This window comes from Ylistrum balloti, unplaced genomic scaffold (genome assembly GCF_031769215.1).
Source record: "Ylistrum balloti isolate Yb309-2 unplaced genomic scaffold, AGI_CSIRO_Ybal_v1 Utg370052, whole genome shotgun sequence".
NCBI lineage: Eukaryota > Metazoa > Mollusca > Bivalvia > Pectinida > Pectinidae > Ylistrum > Ylistrum balloti.
In genome coordinates, this window is record NW_026782104.1 from 151,635 (window position 1) to 177,145 (window position 25,511).

Genomic DNA, 25,511 nt, shown 5'->3' on the forward strand with positions numbered 1-25,511 from the left:
TACTGTAAATTTGCGGGTATAGTAAACACTCGGGTATAGTGCCCAAGTACTTTTTTGGGGTCAGATATATATATATATATATATATATTTATATATATATATATGTATGACCAACGACTTGCATATAACTATGTGAAGGGAGGTAATCCAATATGGCGGACGCAGAACTCGGGAATGATAACCCCAAGAATGGCATGTTCCTGAGTATTGTGCGCATCCCCATTTGACACGACAGACTTACCTTGAAAAAGTGTGCCTTTCTAGTAAATACTGACTCACCATTTGCTTTCACAATGAATTGAATGTTATTATATTTAAAAATAAAAAAACAGTCTGAAGTTCGAAATTGGGTTTGACAAAATTCATACATGTATAAACGTTTATATCACATCAATTTTTGTGTGTATGTCACTGTTGTCATATACCCTTGAGCATTTTTCATTGGCTGTACCAGGCAGAAAATGATTGTCATGTCATAATTTGGACAATAACATGAAGTCATGAATTGAAAGCAAAATAGATGCTCGTTTGATTTTGTACTTGACTGTTTAACTATCAAACACGTCAAATTTCTGGTTAAAGCAGGCTTTTTATTTATTTGCTGTGCCTTATTCAGAAATATTTTTGCTGTATCACATCAATATTTTAATGTGGTGTTCTATTTTTCAATATATAACATCCAGTCACTACATCTTTTTTCTGAACATGATGGTTGCAAATATGAACAGTATTTTATATATAGGAAGCTGCTAGAACATCCAAGATTCCCCGATTCTTCCTAAAATATAAATGTTATTGACAGTAAAAGTGTACTGGTCAATCAAGGTACATGAACTTATGTCATAGTATAAATTACTATACATTATTTACTTTACAATAATTGCAAAACAAGATATTCCAACACTTGTTGGCCCAGATGGAAGCACACATGGGGCCTTACCGTGGAGGGAAACCAGAGTACCTCGCATTGTCGAGCATGTGATCTCATACCTTTTCACAACCATTCCAGAGGAATCCAACCTTGGATGGCTAGGTAAAAGGCGAGTGCCTGACCACTGCGCCACCCGACCACCCATGTCATCTTATCCAAGAACCATAACCGAAGATAGAGATGACAAGTAAACTAAAAAATACAGAGAGGCATGGAAACAAAAGAGGTAGTATTTTGTAAGACTTTAATAATATGATTCCTTTTTCACTGACAAAAGACATGAAGATTCATAGCACATGATACTTTTTATCTTTAGGTCTAAGATAATGTAAATGCAGACACACAATCTATTTCCAATACATGTAAAATTCATAACAGTTGTTTATAAAGGTATTGTAATTTTATAACAATTGTCATTTATCATTCTCTCACACACTAATTCAATCACTCAATCTCAAGAAACATCCTTGTCATTCAACTTCATCTGCTAAATCAAGCCTTCGGAACTTATCTAAATTGTAGAAACAAGCTTTCACGATACGTCCACCAAAATATCTTCCATTTAGATCAATGACGGCTGAAAAATTAAAACAATTTTTTAATACAATACTTCTTGAACAAGTTTGAACAACTGCTTTATAACACAGAGTGAATATTATTGGTACATAATTTGTTTATCTTTGTTCAAAAATTGTTTTACATAAACCTACAGAAATTAAGAAAAAAATATATCTTTATTATAAATAAACACAAAAATAATTATTAACATTTAAAAATAGACTTTACTTGATTACTTTCCATACCATTTAAATATGTATATACAATATTACTGAATGTACAGTATAAAATATTGTTTAAACCAATATGTTTAAACACTGTCCAAACCAACCTTTAATCGCAGCATCTACTCTCTCAAACTCCAGGAATATACGCACTGCCTCCTCCTCCACACCACCTGGAATCTAATAATAAAAAGAATCTGGTTTAATATTCAAATAAATATACAGATCAATTACAGGGAAATGCTCCCCTTCATTCTTCTTCACATAGTACAATATCACAAAGATTCACTTTTACACAAATAAATCCTTAACATTTGGATCTTGTACACTTTTCATTAATTACTGTTTGGTAAGACTTTTCGCTATCAAGTCCAGTCAATTCATCTCCTTACATGTATACAATATACCATGTAAGACATTTTTTCCACCCAAGCACTGGGTTACTGTTTGCCTGTTAGCCTTTACCAGATAATTTTGCTATGAGCCAGGTAATTTTATAGTTTACTGGTCCGTCAGACTAGTTTTATGTTCAGGTTGAACAATTGTTGCATTTTTCATTCAAAAGTACCGAGAAGACATTTCCAGGTATAAATATTTTAAAAATTTCTGATTGGACATTCATGAACTTCCTTGAAACATGCCAACATCCCATGAAAGATGTATCTTGGACCCAACAATAAGACTGCAGTCTTATTTTCACCTGTTAGACCAGTTTATTGAGGTTACTGTTGACCAGCTGTTAATTTTTTGTTAAAACTACCATTACAGTAACCAACACTGAAAAGACGAATTTTGATAACATAATATATGTTGAGTTCCTTAACTTCAATTTGGAAAATGATAAATGGCTAAAAGTGGATATTCTGGTTTTGACACAAAATGACAAATATGTAACAAAACAAACCCATTATCCAGTTTATAAAATTAATCTGAATATCCATCTATCCAAGGAGCCTTACCCTGTGACACTGCGACACTAGACCTAGTTGTCTTACAACTATCCTCTTAGTATACTTACAAAGCACGGTCATGTGTTTATGTCAGATTGAATTGGTAAACAAAAATGTTTATCAAACATTAAACTGTCTTGTTGTTTGGTCAATACAAATTTAATGAGGGTACATTTCGTTTATCTGTACAGATTTGAAAGCCATCCATCTTTAAGATACTATACCAATCAGTCAATGCTTATATATTTGACTCTTCAGACTTTACTCTGTACTTTCCTCTATCTCTATTGCTTTGTTGCCATATAAAATTAGGTCTTATGGTTCTTCTGAAGATGTTGTGAATTGTTACAAATGAGGGATTAAGATAGATAGTTATACTTTAATTGAACATTTATACTGACTGCTTGTTAACGTATACATGTAGTGCAAGCATCAGAAACTTGCTCCATCTGCCTTTTTCACTTCTAAGTCAGTATTGAAAATGTAGTCTTCATTCTATCTATACAATCATTGAAGTATCTCATCAAATATTCATTGAAATACAAGGCAGTGACGAATAAAAATACTATCATTTAAATATCACAATAAAAATAGATTATTCACCAATCTTTTTTTTCATCACTAAGCGTAATATTTACCTCAAATATGACACATTTAATAACACGGCCATATTTGGAACATTCTTCAGATGTCTCCTGTTCCAATTCTTCATCAACATCGCCTGGAGCAACCATGTTCTGTAAGTAAATTTTCAAAATATTGAAGAAACTAAATCTAGATAGCAAAATATTATTCTGATTACAGGAACATACTGTGGTAGGAAATCATCCTCAATGACTCAATATACCTAAAAGGTTTCAAGGTATTGTATAAAAACAACAAATTAATTCTGAACACGATCAATGACTATGTTACAGAGAGAACAGAATAGGTATATTGCAATCTTCTGACAGTAAAAGATGTATTCTGTTTCGATGAATAATAAAAGAAATAAAACCTGATTATTTAGTGACATACCCGCAGTAGAATTACTTTGGAGGGATTTTTCAACAAGTTAGTATTAGGTGTTGGTTCTCTAGGTAATTCTGTGGAACAAATAAGACAATTTCAAACAATATTCAGTGTGTATGTCATATCAACAGATTTATTATGGTTAAAACTTTATGCTGCTGTTTAACCATTGTGACAAGATAACTGTATTACAGAATAGAAAACCTTAATATTTACTGAGTAGAAGTAAACCTGATTTTAATAACATCGGTTTTGATATAGTCACCTTAAAAAAAATCATCCTACAATTTAAGGAAAACGGTATGTTAATGGACAAGTAAATTCAAGCTTTAAATAGCAAGTAAAGTACGCTGAAATATGATTAATTCAGAAATAAATACATATCTAGTATAGATTTTATTTGACCATTTTCTTTAAAATGCAGATTCATGTATATTCAATAATTTGACTTACTGTGCCTTACACTATATCAACTTCAGCCAAAAAGTTCATATTTATCAATCTTGAATCAATAACGAAAGTAAAATTTGAGCAGTTGAAAAGATAACTTTATCATTATTAACCTTTAGGGATATCCTTCTCATGTATAATCTTGCCACCACGCTTGCTGGTCTTTTCCACCTGGAGCGCAGTACTCATGCCTTGCTCCGACTTGCCAAGACCTTGTCCTTCTTTGTACCCATATTTAGCCATAATCTTCGAGGCAACAGAACCACTGCACAAAAAAAAAAAAAAAAAAAAATGTTTCAAATTAATAATCTCTAGGGTCTCCCTCATGGAGTCTGTCTATCCAGTCATACAGATGAGGACACTAGTGTGATTTTGATGCATAACAAGCTAATTCATGGAATTTATATCACCCACTTTCCAAACATATTGTAAGTAAATATTTTAGAGGTTAGGAATAAACATGTCATGATGCTATGTAGAATGATATATTCTCTTGAGCTGATTGCTGAACTTAGTCTTATGTGCCCTAATATGCATCTGCTGATGAAGTTTCATCTAAATGGGATAATATTTAGGGAAGTAAGAGCACAGAAATGAACCCACCAATGAAATCAAAGGATACCTCATTAGTATGCATAATTATTAACAGATGACACTGATAGTCAAACTCAGCCTTAAAAACCCAAAGATGCATCCGCTGACCAAGTTTCACTGAAATTGGATGATATTTAAGGAAGTTAGAACACGAAAACGAAAGTATGGCAGACAGACGGACAGACAAACCCGAATTAATAATCCCTCTTTCGGTGAAAGCAGGGGATAATTAGTACTTATGAAGGAATGCTTATCAACTTATTTTGAAACTTTTTTCATATCATGTAATATAACAATGTGATTTATTTGTAAAAGTCCTTTTGAAGTGATACTAGCTATACAGCAAAAAGAAAAGACAGACTTATGGGATTTCATGTAAGGCATTGGGTGGCATAAACTTTGAGTTAATGGTCATAATTACAGTGTGGCTAAGGTACTTACCCTAGTCCTATTGTATAGCCCATAGGATTAGGTGGGGACCTGGATCTATCTGGCATGGGCTCTGTATAAAACATAACATCTGTTACAGAAGGTCAATTATAAATGAAAACCTTTGCATTTCTACTTAATTCATAATGCAACCTATGACTGCATTTACAAGGCCCTACAACTGGACTGACTATTCTGGTGGTAGGACATACATGACATTAAAATTACACTGCCTGAAGATGGCAGCTGATCAACCTACAAAAAAGGGTTTGATTACATACAGTAATACAGTATAAATCAAAGGTGCTACGGTCTCCTACATGGTCATAAAGGCTTAATTTTCTGAGGAGTAAACGTATTATCAATCCAGAACCTGGTCAGTATCTAGCCAAATATAAAAATTTCAAATTGATTTCTGATTATACATGGAAATCCATCAATGAGTACAAAGTATAAATATAGACTCTCTGTGCCAGTGAAGGGGTATAAACTATAAAGTATGTACCTAACAGCCTCAGAGTTGCCATCAAAATCTACTCGGAAGCATGAAGTATTAAATACCTACCCTCTTTGATGATCATATCCTCGTTGATAAGAGAGGATGGAGGAGCGATGGCAGCTCCCTGACCTGAAAAGGATTTCAAAAGCAATATATTTGGCCGGTACAACTGAAGGTTGAGAGTAGTGATGGGATTTAGATTAGACATAATCAATTATCATGTCGTTTAACCTGAAGTGATGATCAATTGTAATTTTTCATTATCCATCATCAATACCTCAATATTTTCTTGTGTTTTAGCAAAAACAATATTCATATCTTGCACAATAAAGATGCCAGTTGCCAATAATATTTGCTCCTGGGCCAATTCTGGGTAAGTAAGGTAGTTTAGGTTAAAGTTACAAAAAAAGAAAAAGTTGCTGCAACAGAGAATGAGTTCACTTTCTATGAATATTGAACACCTAGTCTGTCGATCTTGTAATTGATTAACTATATCGGAAAGCCTTCAAATTTTAACCGATAACTCATTATGGATTTTAACTGGTTTCCCATCACTAGTTGAAAGATCTATTACTACATATTATGACTAAACCTCATTCAGGTATTTTTGCTTTGACCAAATGTTTTTTTGGTGATTTCTTTCCCCAATAAACTTGCTATAACATGTACTATTGAAATAAGCCCATTTTCTATTCAGTCAATAGAAAGAAGGGAAAGACAATGTGGTCAAGAATTTTTCTCGACTAATCACTGTTATTACTTTTGTTTCGTGGTTTGTGTTCATACTCTTCTTCTTCCTCCTCCTCTTTCCTTCTTCTGGCTCTTTCCATCTCACTAAGACCAAAGTGGTCAGGAGTGTTGTCCCTATCACGGTCACGCCTCTTTCTGAAAATATAAGACCAAACTTTTGTGAACAACCATAGTTTAAAACAGTAAGCAAATCCTTTTTATTTTGAAAAATATCAAATGTACATGCATGTCCAAGTTATATATTGTTCACAATTACAAAAAATTTGATTTTCAAATTCAAAATTTTATCAAGTTTTTATATGTCAATGGGATTATGCAAATATTAATTCTTTTATTTTTTCCAATTATAATCTGTGCGGTACAGAATTGGGTATTTGTGGTTATCCTAAAGTATCTACATACATAAATGTATATATCATACAATAGGTTATTTTCCCTGTCTCTTTTTTAAGCGATGTTTACTCAAAATCAGGATAGTATATCAAATCTACAAAGATTTATTTTTGATGTTCTGGATGGTAGATTTTTTGTTGCTAACATCTCTCATGTTACCCATGGTCAACTATGGAGTAAGAGATATTGCTGTGATGATTTCTTCAAATAACAACATTATCTAAGATCATTTTCAATTTTAATGTCCCTGCTAGGATTTAAACACAAGACCTCTGGTTTACTAGTCTGATGCACAACCAATCGAGCTAAAGAGAAGGTCTCTCTAGTCAAGCAGTATACTGCAGCTAGTATTTACCAGGGTTACATACTCCCTGTCCAGAACTCATTCTCATGTTTCCAGGGGTTAAAGATATTCTGTGGGACAATACAAAGTCCCTACTTTGGCAGCAATGTAACAGAGGTCATTACTTATTTCAATGCCTCCTCTAGGACTCAAAGGTTAGACCTCTGGTTTACTGGTCTTATGCTCAACCAATCCAGTTAAAGAGAAATTCTCTCTAGACGAGCAGTAAATTGTGTCTAGTATTTACGACAGTTACATCTATATAAACATCTAATAGACAAATCAAAGAAACATGTAAAGAATATAACTGTCAAGTTCAAACAAACTGTGACAATTAGCATGGAGCTGTTCCATGATATTTCAGTCAGATTTCAACTACTTCATTCCAAGCCGTCCTACAAAATACTGTAAAATCATCAATATTTGTGAGGGTTGCATTTTCAGAGAATTTCTGGTTACTTTTAATTCATTCATAATCTTAATATCAAAAGATTCATATGTCCTCAAAATGGTGAACAGATCAACAACAGTTACATTGATCATAGTTTTTGTTAGCAAGATTTATCCATGAAATAATATTCAAATGAAAATTAATATTTTTGTAAATTATGCAGTTGCAACCCAACAACAGTTGATGAACAAACTACAGACTTTTATAAAAAATGTTTTGAATATTTTGGACTAATCTACAAGTACTGATAATATTCAACACTAATTTGTTTTGTGGTAAGGACTAGTTAAACATGGTGAAGTCTTATATAAAGTCATTAGTTAACGAGCAGTATATCCTTACCTGCCTGATCCTCGTTCGGGAGGAAATCTTTCCTGTTCTTCACTACCACCATCTTTTCTCCTTTCTTCTTCTCGTTCTTTTTGTCTTTGTTCTTTTCTTTTCTTCATAAATTCTTCATAATCATTTGGTCTGAGTGGGTTATATTCATCACTGACACCAGTAAGGGAGGGCACTGGGTCTGTGGGTAGGAAAGGAGATCCTCCCATGGCTACAGGGGGCCCAGCCCCACCCCCACCACTGCTGCTAGATCCTCCACCTTCACCTCCAGATCTACTCTCAAGCTTTAAAACAATGTTTCATTAAATTCAATGTAAAGCTTCCATTTTAATTATATTTGAGTTGTTACCATATAATTTTATTATTCTCAATTGTCTTCACTTAAACTAATCAGAATCATGTATACATATTAGGCATATCTTATTGCTAAAGTTAAAATAAAAACAAATAGATTAACATGTCATAAGACAGTTTTCAACATATTATGAAACTCCAATCCAATCACGTAAAATGACAGATTTAAACTTTTTAAAAATATCTTAAAACTTACCTCGTATTTGCTGTGTACCCTTATCTAGTTTAATTTTGACAACAAAACAATATGATACCATACCCTGCCTGTCTGTAGATTGAAGTGTAGTTCTGAAGAATCAGCATTCCTTTTAAGGTCCACAACTGGTGCTAAGGTTGCATTCTGGCGTTGTCGCTGTAAGATAAAAAATCATTAGGAGTTACTAAGACAATATCAGCACAAATATCACAAGATACGCTTTACAACATTTGATTTATCAATCTCTTAATAAAAAGTAACTTGGACTGCTGAATTTTTAAAGAAAAATTATATCCCTTCAAATGATTTACAACTTAAGCCTTCATTACATATAAATATGTATTACTTGAAATGTTTGAAAACAAAAGGATCAACAGAAATATAGTTTGTACCTTTGTTTGTACAAGTGAAACTTTCTTTGCCTGAAGTTGTGACATCAAAAGTTTATAGCTTGAAGACCAGGCAGCTGAAATATCAAACAAAAAGTGTAAGACAGACATTCCTGTCATTGTTACGAGTATGATGAGATTATATTTTTGTATATATGTCATTAAAAAAAGCCATTACAGTGTGCATCTTCATAAATTGCAAATTCAGACTGTATTGTACTTTTCTGGATTTATTTGCAATGACTTTTAAACCATTGTCAACATCAAAATATCTTCCTGAAGATCAGTTTGGACAGAGGAAATTGGTGGAATAGACTATCTAAATATAGCAAAATATGGAATCAAGAAGTCAGTCACTGACTGGATCATAGAATTCATGTGAAGTATTAGTTACATGTTACAAGTCTGTATGCTGTTCATTTACAATTTCTGCTGGAATTTGACTTCCATTGCTTTTAAAATATACACAAATATTTCACACTGTTGGGCTAAATCATGGTTAATCTAATATTTGAAAATCAATCTACCTGGATTTGTATAGAAGTTCCACAAATTAATATTGAATGTTTGTTTATGTGGTGAATTGAGGCATACAAATTCCTATCAGATCATGCCATACATAAATTTTGTATTTTATTGTTCAACTTTTAAGAAAAAAACATCACTTGAAATCCTAACTTTTGCTGAATATTCCTTTCAGTTCTTAAATGTAATAACTTGCAGATATGAATATATCAGGAGATTGCTGATAGAAAAACACAACCATGAAGGGATCACACCTTTGTCAATATTTCTTTTACCTTACATATTACATACAATTATTACTTTACACAAGAGATCTTTTGATACAAAAAGAAAACAAAACTTTTGTTTACATACAAACATCAGCCTTTGTTTCAGTTCCACCCTTGTCACTGTCCATGTCTAATCCATCGTACAGAGACATCTTGAATAATGCAGCTGTAGATTGCTTCTTCAAATACACTTAATAATTTGTTCCTATAAAATATAAATCAGTGCATATATTGACCCAATTCAATGTATTTCACAACTAGTACATTGTCACATATTGTTTTACTGCTCCTTATGAATGAGCAATGTAAAGCAGAAAGGGGGCAAAACTCTCACAAAAAACCTCTAGTCTATTTCAAATACCTATTTGGAGATTTAATGACAGTAGATCAAAATGTATATCTTTGAGTACAAAAATAATCAGTTCTATTAAAATGTCTTGGTAGTAAACAAGGCAATCAATCATACTGCATGTTACTTTTCCATTGATTACGGTGTACACATTACATAACCATTTGCCTAGAGCAAGCCATAACATTAAAAAAAACTGATTCCTCAAACATTAAATAAACAGGACAATACCATTAAAAACTATTTTCATTGATGCCTCCAAACATACTGAAGTTAAAAGCCTATATATCTGAGGAAGCAATTATGCTATTCTCTGCAGATATTCTTTTCTTGCATACCTCAGTCAATTCAATAATTTTTAACAGATTTTTTTCAGAAGAGTTCAGAGCACCAATTCACAATTTTCAATCAGTCACATCACTTAGAGATAGGATCTAGGATTGAAATATCCGAGTCCTTACAAATTACAATTAATTTCGTGTAATTTAAAATGTAAATCAATGTGTTTGCTTTAAAAACATTTTATCATTTCTGTACACATGAAAATCCTTGGACTTTGATTTGGGAAAACTACTTGAACTCCAATTTTTCTTATCAACCTGGAGGATATTATCTTCTCTGACACACTGTCGTAAAACCAGATCGTAAAATGCTTTTCAAAAGTGAAAATGTGTTAAGGAATAATTGTTTTCAGTAATTCGGTTGTTATCTGGATATAAAATGGGAGCAGATATTTGAAAAATATGACAAGTGTTGCCTGATTCTTTAACAACTTAATAAAATCAAAACTTAAGCTTAAGATAGTCTGGAAGGTTCTGATTTTCTATCATTTCTGTGCCGTGGTCAGTTGACAATGACAACAAATGATCGATAGTGTCAAACTTTTGCAATCACTAGCTATTGACTATCTAACCGGTCAAAAGGTAACAACTGCTAAAAGGTTGTTCTCAAGGTTCAAGGAATTTCAAGTCGAAGGATACAAACGGCATTATAGTATAATGCATTTACATAATGAGTACTATGTTTATCATACATTTCTGAGGCATCTTCTATTAGAATTGAAGTGTTAAGTTTCATTTAATGATTGAAATATACCGATACTTTAGACCAAAAGTAGCTAAGGATAGTAACCTTTTGTGAACTAAATTTACTTTCTGCTTGAGGCATAGCTTTTAAATGTTTGCATGCATATTTGATTTATTACATAATACGTTGTTTAAATAAATATATGCATGCTTTGATAAATAGTAAATCGTTTATCTTACCAGCACCTTTCTCTTCTAAAACGGAAGTCTTGTATGGACACGTAATATTAAAGTAGGGTCATGTTTTCCGGATATTCCGGAATTATTTTGTAAAAAATAAATAGCAGAACTAACCTAATATGTTTTTATTCGCTATATGTATACAATTTAAAAAAAATTGATTATCATTATGAAATTTATTACAAAAAATGAAAATGTCTTCCCCAAAAATATAAATGCAAGGATAGTTTAACGGCGGTAACTCGTATTAAATCCCGATATCTCACAGGAAATTTGTTGCAGTGCTTCATATCCGGTTGAAAGGAAGTTGACAATGCTGTAATCTCACGTAACAGGGTGGAGAAGAGGAAACTATTATTTTGGCGACTTCCATCCAGCTCTAAATCTGAACATGATCTACCTGTGTTGAATATATAATTCATTTGTGAGTGTTACAATATACCATAGTACTTTCATAGATAAAAGTCTGTAAATACGCAGGTCAGTAAACGAGAACGGCGGAACGAATTCTTCCACATCACGAAATACTTTGTGATATCGCAGGATTTGATCCGTCCCGGGGTTGCAAAACTGTTGGCTTTAATGTATTTTTACCTCAGTTGTTCTTCACTTCCTCACAACATGCTTAACTATCATTAGTTGGTGTTTGCTTTTCACAGATCATGTTAATATGCATGTAAGTGATTATGTAAGTCATAAAACCACGCCCCGTGACACTTTTCCTTTCAGACACATCTACGTGAACTGGTCTGTGCCAAGGCTGTATAAATATTTTTTTTATCAGTGTCAGATACCAATGATCAGTGAAGCTACGCGATGAATGTTAAACACGAACCCAGTTTACATGACGATAAACGTTGTAACAATACTGTATTACTGTAAGATTCAACACCTTCTGATTAAAGAAATAAAAGTGACTCATCTATTGAAAATAAGATGCAAACGTTTAACAAGAGACATAAAATCTCTGATTTAACATGACTTGAATTGAATAATGAAAAACATTTTGACATAAATGGATGTATGCACTGTCATTACAAATTATATATCAACTAATACATGATCAGAATACAGAAAGACATGCATGCATTTATAAACATTAATTACAGTTATTATGTCTTTCAAAATTGTCTCTGATCACCAAATCTACACAAATCGACTCTTGGATACAGGTATATAGATTTTAGTTCAAATTATAGGCATATTTAAGAATATGAAACCTTTTAAGCCAAATTTTGGCACTTGTTATAATTTTCTTGACTTCTGTCCACATAATATCATTCATTGCTTACTTCGTTTTCTATTAAGATGCATGGCACAAATCACAGAGGTAATGGGTTAGTTTGTACACTAAAGATTTCATATAATAGATTTTCTTTTAAATTATTTACTACTTTAAGTGCTATAAAACCTCAACAAACAACTTTAACACTTGTCAACAATAGATATCTATATATCATAATGTAAAATGATTTGCTTCATTGTATTTTACTTGATTTCTAATGCGGACAAACAAAGCTAGGATGCCACCATTTGTAACTTTCCAATACTGTACATGCAGATTAATAGCAATATGAATACAGGTTATACAATTCTGATTGTATTGAATTTGTGAATCCCTTATTCCTAAGTCCTGCCATATACACTTAACTTCCTACAGATAAAAAGGAACGTGTTCCTTATCTTTGGGCAAATTACAATGTAAATACCCTTGGTATCAGTCTCCATAATTTTGATCTGCTATCGATCATGAGTTTGAGGAAAGAAAACCTCAGTTTTTATTACAATAATGGTAACAGTTTATAATTGTGCCATTTTAGGATCATATGTGCATGTTCACTACATGATGACAGGATGTGATTTATTAATTTATTTGCCCATGCCCTGTGGGGCAAATGACTCAGGTTGCAGATTTGATACTGTCATACACTATATATACATCAGAATTTATACAGTTTAGTAATAATCCTACTTAAAAGGAAATAACCCATTATATTTCACCTTTACAGGCCATATTTGTCTGACACCAGTAAGGGAGATTAGTGATATAGATTATTTTAAGGGACTTTGGCTTCCAAGCAGGGAAGTTGGCATTCAGCACATTTACTCACTTTTAAAGTGAAAATTGCTTTTATGCTAAAAATGAGATAGAGTCCAAATGTATATTTATTAGTATTTCAAGACAACAGAAAGTTTTTCACCTAGCAAATTTTATAAATTTGGAAGATTTTTTTTATCTTTTTACTGTTAGAATTTGGAAATAAATAAGCATGGTCATGTCCTACATATTTTTACATGTATTGCCTATAGTACCAGTATTTGAAGATAAGTTTTAATAAAACAAATTGTTTACAACAAAATTAAAGTGAATATTTTGTCAAGCTCTACATGACTGTTAGAATTTTCATAGATTTAGTACATGACATGTGCAATCAGTACAAAATCATCATAACACGTTTTTCCATTTGAATCTTTCTTATCAGCCATCTAAAAGTTTCAAAGTGAATTTGAAGACATGGGAATGTATTCATTGTAAGCTGCCATAAAGATTGTGGCCAGATATAAAATCTGACTTTGAAACACCAGTTATAACCATCAGTGCATGGTATAATATTGTGTCAGATCATTGAGACCCATATATAGAATATTAAGATTTTGCATGCTAATAAGAGAAGTATGTAACTTTAAGAAATTAGAGTACATGTATGTCACAATTTTGACCTACATAAGCTTATGTACATGTAGGTGATAAAACTGGAAAGTTCTATCTGTACCACAACAAAACTAATATCAAAGGATGGATTTTATCTTTTCTTGTTGTACTAGTTAGATAACACAATATATGCTAATCGATTTACATAGTAACTTCATGAATAGGTAAATGATAACAGTGGTAAAAGTGAGGGGATTAGTTGTAAATATTGGGGGTTTGAAGAATACAGAATGTTAGAGACAGTTTATAATTACAATATTTGGTTATTTGAAAACAGGTACGTCAATTCTAAGAGAGATTTCACTCCTGAGTATATTTATAGTGCATGTTATAAAACACATGACATATTGGAAATTATATATTTCAATAATGAAAACCTAGCTAGAGTTTAATAAATACTTTTCCAGGTATTTTGGGAAAAAATACATGTCATGTATTGATAATTTTGTTGCAGATTTTTTCCATTAAGTACCATTTCCAACTCCGCCACTCAGCCATGGCTTCACCAGTACTCGATATTGTGTCGACCGTGATGATTTACCCTGTACTAGTCACCACAGCTACAGTGACAGCAGCGACTCTCCTTCTCTACCTCAGTCGACCAGTTCTTGTTGTTCAGGCATACATGAGGTATAAATAAATGAAACATTAGCATATTCACTGGTTATTCTGATTTAAAACTGAATTAAAATCTATTTGTATTTAATTTTGATACAGGAATTCTAACAAATTTAAAGTCTTCTGAGGTAAAGTCTCATGATGATCTTTTGTGATCACCTTTTGTTTGGTGTCATGCATTCATAATCTTTTAACATTTTGACTTCTTCGCAGAAATCCTTGAATCCAATTTCAATGAAATTTGGCAGAAACCTTCCCAGTCATAAATGAACTGAAAGAATGAATTAAATGATGCCAATCTTCAGGGACCTAAGGAGTCAATCAAAAGTGGTCAAATTGACTCAAATTTTAAAAAAACTTCTTGTTAACTCCCAGATATAGTAGGCGCAAATGTTTTTCATGGATGGAAGCATCTGATGGTGCTTTACCGAAATTGTAAATTTCATTGCCCCAGGGTCACCCATTTTCCCAGGAAAAGAAATTGTTGATAATGAATAACGTTGTCTTTTTTTAGACTTGCAGTGTTGCTAAGTGGCATGAAGATTCAGTATGTAAAACTTGGGAACCAGACATTATGTTATGGAGAGAGAGGTAGAAGACGATCTGACAAGTCTTCCATTCTCCTTCTTCATGGATTCTCAGCTGACAAGTTTATGTGGGTGCCTTTAGTGAAGGTATATATCCAAACTGTCACATGCAATTATAACATTATGATGCTGACGTGACTTATGTATTCAGTGTTACCTCATCTAATGCAAACCATAGGTTAATGCACTGCAATATCTAGCAGCTGATGAATTTAGACCAGAGTTAGCAACAGCACAAAATGTCATCATCCTGTCAAATAGGATTCTTACATGATTCTACATAGGTTTTTTATGAAACATATATTATTTTTACCACTAGAATCTGCCTGATTACCATGTGATTGCGTTGGACTTGCCTGGACATGGGGACAGCAGCACTCCCTCCGAAGATGAAGACATCTCCTTTATTGGACAAGTGTCCACAGTTCACCAGGTAGGCTGATTCAGAAAAGTCTTTTTTTATTATTTTTTCAAGCACAGTTAAATGGTTTAGCTAATATAATAAAGATAGAGAGGTGTCCCTGTTGAGCTTTGAAATTTATTTCATACATATTACTACATATACATGGAATATTATTTAGTTAGGGATTCTTGCAAGAAAGGATTGTTTTGATTCGATGCATGAAAATGGTCCATGTGTCAGTAAGAAATAGTGCAGATGTCTCTTGATCAATGAATTAAATAAGTGGTATCTTTGCTAAATCCTGTTACCATAACATTTTCGTGAATATGTTCATGAATTGGAATAGACTTCAGGCTAGACAAGGCTATGTTAACACAGAATGCCTTTGTCCCATAGTAAGCCCACGAACCTACTCGGAGTTACAGCTTATGTGCTGGAACACTTTGCTTATCGTAGGTTACCTGTATACTCTATATGAGTTTATCACATGATTGCCTTGTTATTCACTGAATATACCCAGGTACAAGTCTGAGGGTATAACACGTGTTATAATGAATATAAGATGTGAATATTAATCACAACATACTCAGATGTTGCCAATAAATTGTTGCAGAGGGTTCATCATGACAAATTTTTCTTCTAATTTTTTCGTTGAAGTACTCTGAGGAGAGAAAAATTTTAATTGTTAACTGTGATGTCATGGACAATTAAACTGAGATTCAATAATATAATGGGGTTCAATTTGATGTAATATTTATGAAACTGGTCATCAATTATTTGTGTAAGATCACCAAAGGCTTGCTAAAATGAAAAATTCTCAGGCTTGTTTCATACTTTCACATATCAAATGGAACCTCATGTATGTTCATAAATGTATTAGTCTTGGAAATGTTTTTGTATCACATGACAATCTGTTTTAGCATAATTTGTGAATTATAAAAAATTGAGATTTACTTAAAAACCTTAAAACATTTATGTAATTTGCTCTTTGTTTGCAGTTTGTAGAAGCTGTTGGACTAAATAAGGAACCATTCCATATAGTGGGGATGTCTATGGGTGGTTCTATTGCTGGCTTGTACACTGCAAAATACCAAGATCATATTGAGAGGGTCACAATGATATGTCCAGCAAGTAGGTTGCTTTATGTTATAATACATACAGTCAAATTATTAAAACATCCAAAGTTATGATAAGGAGAAGTGTTTTTTGATAAAAATGTTGTATTAATGGTTGAATGCTACAGGAATTGTATAACTCAGTATTTACGATGTATATCTAACCATTATCAAAATTCAAACCTAGAATCAGACATCATACACTCTTTTATTCATCACTATTTGAAACATGAGAAAACACTTTTGAATATATAACTGACCTGAAGATAATGTTCAGAAATTCTTAGAATATTTGTACTTGTAAATTTTTACTGTGTGGGAAAAAAGTCTGTCCAAAATAATTCCTACTTTTTAATATCTTTCTCTCTCAGTGAAGACACCTAAGGACAGTGAAGTTTCAATTAAAATCCGAGAGATTATGGAATCTGGAGATGATGAAACCATCCTTAAGGATTGCCCATTTATACCAAAGAACCCAGAGGAGATGAAACATATGTTAAGCTTTGCTCAATTTTACAAGCCTAATTTCTTTTTTACAAATCAGGTTAGTTTTGTAAAAAAAGATCTTTAAAATAAATATGTTCTAGCCTTGCTTTTATACTGTGGAATATTTGCTTTCAGAATATATTTCATAAATTGACCTTATTATTGTTTGCTGAATAACTGAGGTTGCTATGCATTGAGTCTGCAAAGAGTTTCTGAACATAAACCTAAGCATACTTTTCTATGTAGTAAGATTTGTTTTCAGGATATATCCTTAATGTAATGGCTGTGTTCTGTAGTCATGTTTAGTGTAATGAAATTCATCTAAATTACGTATAGAACATACTGTAATTTTCTAAACAAAATACTTTCATCATAAAAAACCTGTAGAATGTCTTCAACAATCAGGAAATTAATGCCAGAATTAAAAATTGGATAGCAAAATGCACATTAATGTTCTGTTTGTATCTTTGAAAATATATAGAGGACCAGACAACATCTGCAGGAAGACTATTAAACAGTTTTAATTCTTCTTACGGATGTTGTCTGTTCCTCTATATTTGCTATTTACATATCTTTGAACTGGACTCCTGTATTCCACTAGGAATCCATCCTAGGAAGACTGCTGATATTACTGAATCTACCAGACTGCACGCTGGATCTCGTTTTCTTTATATTGATTATATTATTGTCAGTCTGAATGTATATGGTATTAAAAGAGGTCACTTCCATTTTTAGGAAATGATCAATATGCTTTAGGAATATACTATTTAGGCTACCAGGTACAAGTTTTTATGAATTAGTTCCTGTGCAGTATTTGGCAATATAATAGTTTGACAAGTCAGAGACAAACAACACAGAAGTGAAAAAAAAATTACTGGCCTAAATGAAGAATGCCATTTGTTTTCACAGATCCTGCAAGGTGCTGTTGAGATGAGAAAACCATACCACAAGTTTTTCTTTAGATGTAAGTTAATAGTAGCTAACAACTTAATGTGATGGTGTGTAAATCTTATTTCCAAGGGAAGAATTTTAATTTGATATCTCTGTATTAAACATATACTTTGTCTCCAGTATGATTTAATTCTGGCAGTTTTGTTTGTTTTTATGTTTCATACTTAGACTTTAAAAGAAAACTTATTTCTAGGAAATAAGAGATTTTCCTGAACATTGTTTCACATGATAAAACAAAACTTAATAAAAAGACATAATGCATCACCTTTGAAAATCATGTTTATGGAAATAGGAAAAGTTCACATGGTGTGAATTTTGTTTCTTTGGTGGTAAGGCAAAGCTTTGATCATGCCAGAATATCTTTTCATGTGTAGATAAATATTCATTTTGATATTGATAAATTTAGGATACTTTTCAAGGATCCTCCATTTTACCTACAATATATGACTTTTTTGTAGTGTTCAAGTCCCTTGCCAGCTGGGAATATGCAGGAATATTGGAAAATACAGCTCACAAAATTAATGTACCTAGCCAACTTATATGGGGCGAGGAAGACCAGGTAATGAATTGAAAAAAATTAGTTCTCTTTACATGTGTAGGCATGTAAATTTGGAAACAAATCATGATTTTAAAAGATTACTTAACAGGTTTTAAAAGAAATTACATTTTAAATGAAAAAATAGCAAAAAACAGATTTGCGTTAAGTAATGTAGAGTTAATGAAGATTGCAAGAAAAAATGCCTTTGAGCAGGAACTCTAAGCAGGAAAGGGAAATCATAATAAAAAATAAAGACTTTATTAAAACTGAATACTGAAACACATCTGTTATGCTGATTATCGTTGGGGTAATTATATGCAGAGATTGTGGTAGATTGCTGTGTGTTGATAAAGTCGGTGTCAGCTCACATTTTTATGAGTGAAAGTATTCTTACTAAAAATTGTAATTTCCATGGTACACATCAGATAAAATGAATAGATCTATTAATTTTATTAATTTTCTGAACTGAATTTATACACTGTCACCTCTGGTCATTGTCTGCAAGCAAGTATTATACAGCGTCTCTTTGATTGAGAGTATAGAGGAAGAAGGGGGAGGGTGTAATTTTTGTAATTGGGAATCCTATATTTCTCTTTTTATGTGTAGGTGATCGATGTATCAGGAGCAACTGTGCTGCAAGAGAAGCTGCCAAACTGCCAGTCTGTGGATATCATTTCCCGCTGTGGTCATGCTATCAATCTGGATAGACCAGGATCTAAGACCAAGGCTATACTAAAATTCAGAGGCGAACTTAAAACCAAACAAAGCTGATGGTCCATATCACAACACAGCACAAAATATACACCTGCTCAGTTTTGTTTTTGCTTTTATACAAAAGATGGCATTTGATAATCATTATTTTAGGCATTTTTAATATCAAAATTGGCTAAAATGGTTTAAGAATTGATATAATAGAAAACATAAATGTTTATTTTGCTGTCATGGAAACTAGTCATTGTTATATTGTCTTTTAAAAACATGAAACACACAACTTAAGTGAAACATATTGCCATATTGCAGTGAAAGCATCTACCAGTATGGTAATTGTGATGTGTTTGTACGTGTTTCTGATGGATATTTCCTAATCGCATGTACACTGTATGATACTCTACAAAACATGGGTGATTGTTTGATACAGTATTAGGTTATTTCATAAACCTGGTCACACACCATGGCTTCAGTTAAATTCAATTCTAGATATTGTGATAAATAATTACAGTCAGTCATGATAAATGAGACAATGTTTTTCCCATTAGTGAGGAAAGTTTTATGGCTGTGAAAAGTATTGTTTTGCTTGCTGAAATATTTTTAACTTTTAGATGCTGAATCATCCATGTCATCCTGCATCCTAATTCCAAATAACTTTATCATTAAGATATAAATAAAAGTCGGCGAGAACCCCCTTTCAGTCAATATCCTATCAGTATACATTAGCAGAAGGTCATCCTCTAGGTTCCTTTACGTTGATTTTTATCTATAGGAGTTGATATATAGGTGCCTTACAATTTCCCTTTAAGTGCATTACTGTGGAAATTTACTTTTTGGCAGCTACTTAGAATATGTCCTTTTCAAATAATTGATATATGTTTATGATGTTATATGCTACACTGAAGCCAGTAGATAAGCTTAGAAATCAAGATTGAATTAATCGGTTATACACAGATATTTACATAACTTGTAGCTAAGGTGTAAAGTAGAATTTCAACACTTAATAGTTAGGTGAACTTCACATTTACAGCTTCAAGGTACTTGTTTCCAGTTAAAACACTTCTTTTTTGGTGTAATATATTTTGTACAAAAATTTTTATTTCTATAGAAGTAATCAATGTAAAACACATGTTGTAATGTCTTCACCATCAAAAACTGGTATTTCTTCCATTAAGTAAGAAAACAGTATAATATTAAAACATAACAGTAAATCTTTTCATGGACCATATCATTTTTTCCCCAAGTGTTTCTTATTTTACATTGAAGGAAAAAAAAAAACCCAGAACTTCCCATTGATCAAGAATGCTATTATGATTATACAATGTAACATCCTTGATTCTCCAGGGGTTATGATCACTTTCGCTCTCAACACCCCTGGAATAGTTATCCTAAATTGAAGGTTCCATGTACAACACCTTGTGGAATAGACTAGTTGGATTCTTTGATGTAAATAAAACAAATCTCAAAGTCACATAACAGTATGTTGTTATGGCTTTAAAGTTGAGTGTCGCTCCTTTGTAATATTTGTATCAGTCCATGATTGGTCAGTTTTCTCCTGGATACAGTCAAATTACTTTTCTTGTGTCTTCAGTTTTGCCATGACATGTTTCATGGGTGCAGTGAGTGAAAGCGATCTTAACCCTTGGAGTATCGTGGATGACTTTGTAAATCCTTTTCATACTAAAATGTGCACTATTTTAAGTGGAAGTACTCTAATTAAGATAAAAAAAAAATTCAGGTCAATTTTTAAAACTAGCTAACAGGTAATGAAATAAGTCTTGGTAATTTACCTAGTATTACTGTAATTTAATAGTGTTTTGTATTAGTATTTTACAATGATGACCTAGAGCCCTTGTGATTCTTGGAATTCAGCTTCAACTTGTCTGAAATGTTCCATAGATTGTCCTGACCAAGTGTTGTTTTTTTTTTTTGGTCAGTCTGAAATCCAAGATGGCCAAGATAGCCACCATCTTGAAAAACATGTTATAAACTTCTTCCTTCTTCCCCAGTTTTACTTGTGCCACTGAGTGAAGAAATTGGTAGGGATGTTAAGGAAAGGTAGCCAACAAAATGTTTTTTTTCACCTGCTCTAACGGGTCAGTCAGCATATGCAATGATGCGATAGCTGTCATCTGTCAGCTTTCCCTAAACGTTGCTGGAGGTCATGGATTACTTTTCACATCCAAGATATCGCTGGAGTGTGAAAAAAAAATCAAAATTAAACAGATAAACAAGTGATAAAAATTCAGGCCAGACTTTTGTAATTTCATTGGGAGATCACAATTATTTCTGATTTAATTGAGGTGAACAGAAGGCTGAGCCCCAAATGTTACTCCTCCTGAAATATCATTGGAGAGGACACATTTCTTATATATAGTAGACAGGATTAATGCCTCTTGACACAAGGGCTGTGCCTTCAGAAAGCAACTGACTCAGATTTAGTGTTGAATACTGTCTGAAAACTCTATGGTCAAAAAATATGTAAGACTTGTTACAGTTACCTAATGCTGACCAAAACTTCTATCTGCATCAAGGAAAGAGCTTCTTAGTAAGATTTCATTCAAAGTAGAAACAATAACCCTTCTCACTGCTGAAAGTCTTTGTAGTCAGATGACATCAGGCCAATGGCCTTTTGTATCATATACAGGTCTTCATAGTCAGATGACTTCAGGCCTGTGGCCTTTTGTATCATATACAGGTTTTCATAGTCAGATGACTTCAGGCCTGTGGCCTTTTGTATCATATACAGGTCTTCATAGTCAGATGACATCAGGCCAATGGCCTTTTGTATCATATACAGGTCTTCATAGTCAGATGACTTCAGGCCTGTGGCCTTTTGTATCATATACAGGTCTTCATAGTCAGATGACATCAGGCCAATGGCCTTTTGTATCATATACAGGTCTTCATAGTCAGATGACATCAGGCCAATGGCCTTTTGTATCATATACAGGTCTTCATAGTCAGATGACTTCAGGCCTGTGGCCTTTTGTATCATATACAGGTCTTCATAGTCAGTTGACTTCAGGCCTGTGGCCTTTTGTATCATATACAGGTCTTCATAGTCAGATGACTTCAGGCCTGTGGCCTTTTGTATCATATACAGGTCTTCATAGTCAGATGACTTCAGGCCTGTGGCCTTTTGTATCATATACAGGTCTTCATAGTCAGATGACTGTTAGGCCCCATGGGCCTCTTGTTTTTATTTGTATTATTTTACATCAGTTTACAAGGTCACAGGAATGTCATTAACCATTATATGAATTTTTACAGAAATCCTTACCTGGTACATTTTATATTTAACATTGTGGCCTGAAATTCAACTTATACCAAGGTATCTATTTCGCCCATCACTGATCAGTTTTTCTCAGTATTAGATCCATATTTTGTCAAACAGGCTTGCCTTATTTAAAAACTCCAACCATTTCCTTGTTTCCACTAGAAATTAAGGTGTCTGTATAGACTGCAGTACACTGTTAACTATGTTTAGTCTACCTTACATATTGTATTCATATTGTGATGATCAAGCATTGGAATGAAAGATGATATGAGAACATTTACATGTATCAGATATTTGGGTGTGATTTTTGCATATGAAGTTTTAGAATATTAAAGTGTTTTGATTGATTGGCTACAAATGTTTTAAATGTTGTTCTCATGGTCATGAGTATCCAGACTGATTTGTCCAATAATGCTGGTCATAGTTTATTATGTATGTTATGTATATTTATTTATTTGCCAAAACACCAAAGTCTGAACCATATATAATTATTGGTTTCATTTATATGATGTTTAATCTCTCAATTTGTACTGTATTAATCAGAAAGAAATAATTTGAGCTGATTACAACCAGGATTAATATTAAATGGGATTTTTTTTATTTAACAACAGAAACAAGACTATACATTTTGTTGACAGTTGATAGAAAAAGCTTGTACATGTGTACAAAAATTAATGATGAGGTCAATGATGATGGCAATATTGGTTCAGTGGTATTTCTTTCTAGTAACATGTTAATTTGTTATATGTAGAAACAAGAAAACTTGATCTTTTTGCTTTTGTAACCATTATTTTCTTTTTTTGTAACCATTTTGTGTTTGCTCAGTACTGTGAAAGAGTTATTGCCCTTTGTTTTACTGCCGCGTTAGTTTAATTAATTTGATTAACCCATTGTATGCTTTCTTATCCTATGTAGTTATCCTATTCGGCCTTTTACTTTGCTAATTCTTCATGTTACTTTTCTATATTTTATGTGGTGTTATATTGGTGTATTGCATTAACTTTGTGGAACATTATTCAACTGTGTTGTATTTGAGTTTGACGTTACATTTAAGTCTCAGTTTTGTACAGTTTAAGCATTTTATGATTATTGATATCATTCATTAAAAGCATCAAGTTAAATTCAGGGATCAAATATAAAAAAATCAGAAAAAATTCTATTCTACAACCAATGTTCAGTGCAAATTGTATTTGGCAGCCAGATAAGTACTGCTAAATATACTGCTATTGTTAGTATTGATGGTGTAGTTTCTTAACGGGTCTGTGGTGTTCAAAAATCCTGTGATTATTGGTCGAGATAAATTTTGTCCCTCTGTCTTTCTAATGTTTGAAATGCATTTTAATGTATATTTTTGTAACAGGAATGGATTGTTCAAAAATACTTGTATTAAAATTGTGAAGAATAGAATTTTTTTTTCATTCCAGTTTTTTAATATTTACAAGTCACTGTAACCTGCTTAGTATGATTAAAGATGCACATCAAAATTGAACAACTACCAGTTTCAATATCATGAGTTTACCTTGTTACTGAATTTGTCTTGCAATAAGTTCAGGGGACTAACACGTATCTATATTTCTTTCTCTTTTTTAACTCAGAGGTTAAGAGATGGGCTTATTACATGAAAATGCACTGGTCTATGTAGAGCATTTATTTGATATTTGGCAACTTGAAAAGTCAAATCACAAATCATCAGGTCAAAGCATGTGAAATACTTGTTGACAGATCCTTTAAATCTCACGAGAGTCAAAAGTAGTTTTTTGGAAGCAAAAATATGGCAGTACTCTCAAGAGTTCACTGAATGCTCTAATGGAGTGGGCTTATTACTAGGTATGGATTTATTCCTTTATACATATGTGTGGTAAGAGCAAGCAAGATTGTACAATACATCTCTTTACTTACAGGAAAGGCTGTTCATCTATCTGGCTTACATAATTATGCTGATTAATACAAACCAATCATGCACTTCCATACTTCCAATAAATATTAATGTATGAAAAGATGGGTCTAGTTTACCAAAAGGGTCCAACCGGTTGAAGTCACAGATCAGGGATATTGCCATCTAGACATGCATATCATTAACATTTGACTGATCTACGCACACACTTTACCAAACTCACCCTAGTTGGTGATTGAATAGTCCTATGATGGAGCTCATTTCAACGATAAGGGACTGTAACTTAATGACAGATTGTATTTATTCTAATTCCCAATCTCCCTCCTTATCTTAATTTTTTTACCTTGTATAACTAACCATGTTTTGAAATAAAAATCTGTTCATGTGCAGTTGAATTCCAGAATACAATAACTTGAAATTTCAAAACTTAATAATCCTCATCACAATCACAAACCGAACTCGTGTTTTTGGTAATTTGAGCTCGATTGTCTTGTGCTACTGACTGAAATACAAGCTCCCTTTCTTTGGAGAATGTCATACCTCCAGAACCTTACTTAACCACAATAATATTGCTATTTCTATTGAATGTATTGTTGATATTGTATTAAACTCCATTAGAACAGCACAGTATTTCCTTTAAGCTGTCACAAATAAGAATTCAGCAGCACCTTTTCGGGACTTTCAGTCTGTTGAAAGGAAGAAATTTTAGTGGTTGCTTTAAATTACTTCAATCTTAATGGTCAAACTGATCATTCTGGGTTGTCAGAAACTTTCATCTCGCAGCTAGCATATACTGTTAGTGTTGCTTGCCTTTAATCCAAAGTTAAGTTAATCAACAGTGATAAGGTCTTATAGTTAACAAAAGGCCATACTAGATGCCTTAAATTTAAATTGTCTGGAAGATGTGTTAATGTTTCTAACACAGCAAATTAAGACTTTGTATTTGTGT

The 25,511-nt window shown here is 32.7% G+C and overlaps 2 protein-coding genes across 2 annotated transcripts; one reads left to right on the plus strand and one right to left on the minus strand.

Annotated features, from left to right (window-relative positions):
- Positions 1-1,173: 1,173 nt before the first annotated feature.
- On the minus strand, positions 1,174-9,855 carry LOC132549286 (splicing factor 45-like). Its single transcript, XM_060213208.1, has 12 exons — positions 9,741-9,855; positions 8,865-8,938; positions 8,536-8,628; positions 7,926-8,206; positions 6,407-6,531; positions 5,713-5,775; positions 5,160-5,220; positions 4,238-4,389; positions 3,681-3,748; positions 3,302-3,400; positions 1,821-1,893; positions 1,174-1,508 (listed from the first exon to the last, which is right to left on the minus strand). The coding sequence occupies exons 1-12, from the start codon at positions 9,805-9,807 to the stop codon at positions 1,402-1,404; spliced, it is 1,263 nt and encodes a 420-aa protein (XP_060069191.1). The 5' UTR covers positions 9,808-9,855; the 3' UTR covers positions 1,174-1,401.
- A 1,737-nt stretch (positions 9,856-11,592) lies between these two features.
- LOC132549297 (monoacylglycerol lipase abhd6-A-like) lies at positions 11,593-19,602 on the plus strand. The gene is made up of 9 exons (XM_060213219.1): positions 11,593-11,693; positions 14,437-14,612; positions 15,115-15,274; positions 15,507-15,620; positions 16,589-16,721; positions 17,077-17,249; positions 18,101-18,155; positions 18,601-18,701; positions 19,287-19,602. Exons 2-9 carry the CDS (start codon positions 14,479-14,481, stop codon positions 19,449-19,451), a joined length of 1,035 nt encoding a protein of 344 aa, XP_060069202.1. The 5' UTR covers positions 11,593-11,693; positions 14,437-14,478; the 3' UTR covers positions 19,452-19,602.
- Positions 19,603-25,511: the final 5,909 nt, after the last annotated feature.

What these genes read in the sequence shown, in the direction of transcription:
- LOC132549297 (XM_060213219.1), top strand. Translation starts at nt 14,479, where the DNA reads ATGGCTTCACCAGTACTCGATATTGTGTCGACCGTGATGATTTACCCT. An exon ending in AAGTGTCCACAGTTCACCAG is followed by an intron (nt 15,621 to 16,588) that starts GTAGGCTGATTC and finishes CTTTGTTTGCAG; the next exon opens with TTTGTAGAAGCTGTTGGACT. An exon ending in CCACAAGTTTTTCTTTAGAT is followed by an intron (nt 18,156 to 18,600) that starts GTAAGTTAATAG and finishes ACTTTTTTGTAG; the next exon opens with TGTTCAAGTCCCTTGCCAGC.
- LOC132549286 (XM_060213208.1), bottom strand. Translation starts at nt 9,807, where the DNA reads ATGTCTCTGTACGATGGATTAGACATGGACAGTGACAAGGGTGGAACT. An exon ending in TGAGAAGGATATCCCTAAAG is followed by an intron (nt 3,749 to 4,237) that starts GTTAATAATGAT and finishes TTTGTTCCACAG; the next exon opens with AATTACCTAGAGAACCAACA. An exon ending in TTAAATGTGTCATATTTGAG is followed by an intron (nt 1,894 to 3,301) that starts GTAAATATTACG and finishes TTTTATTATTAG; the next exon opens with ATTCCAGGTGGTGTGGAGGA.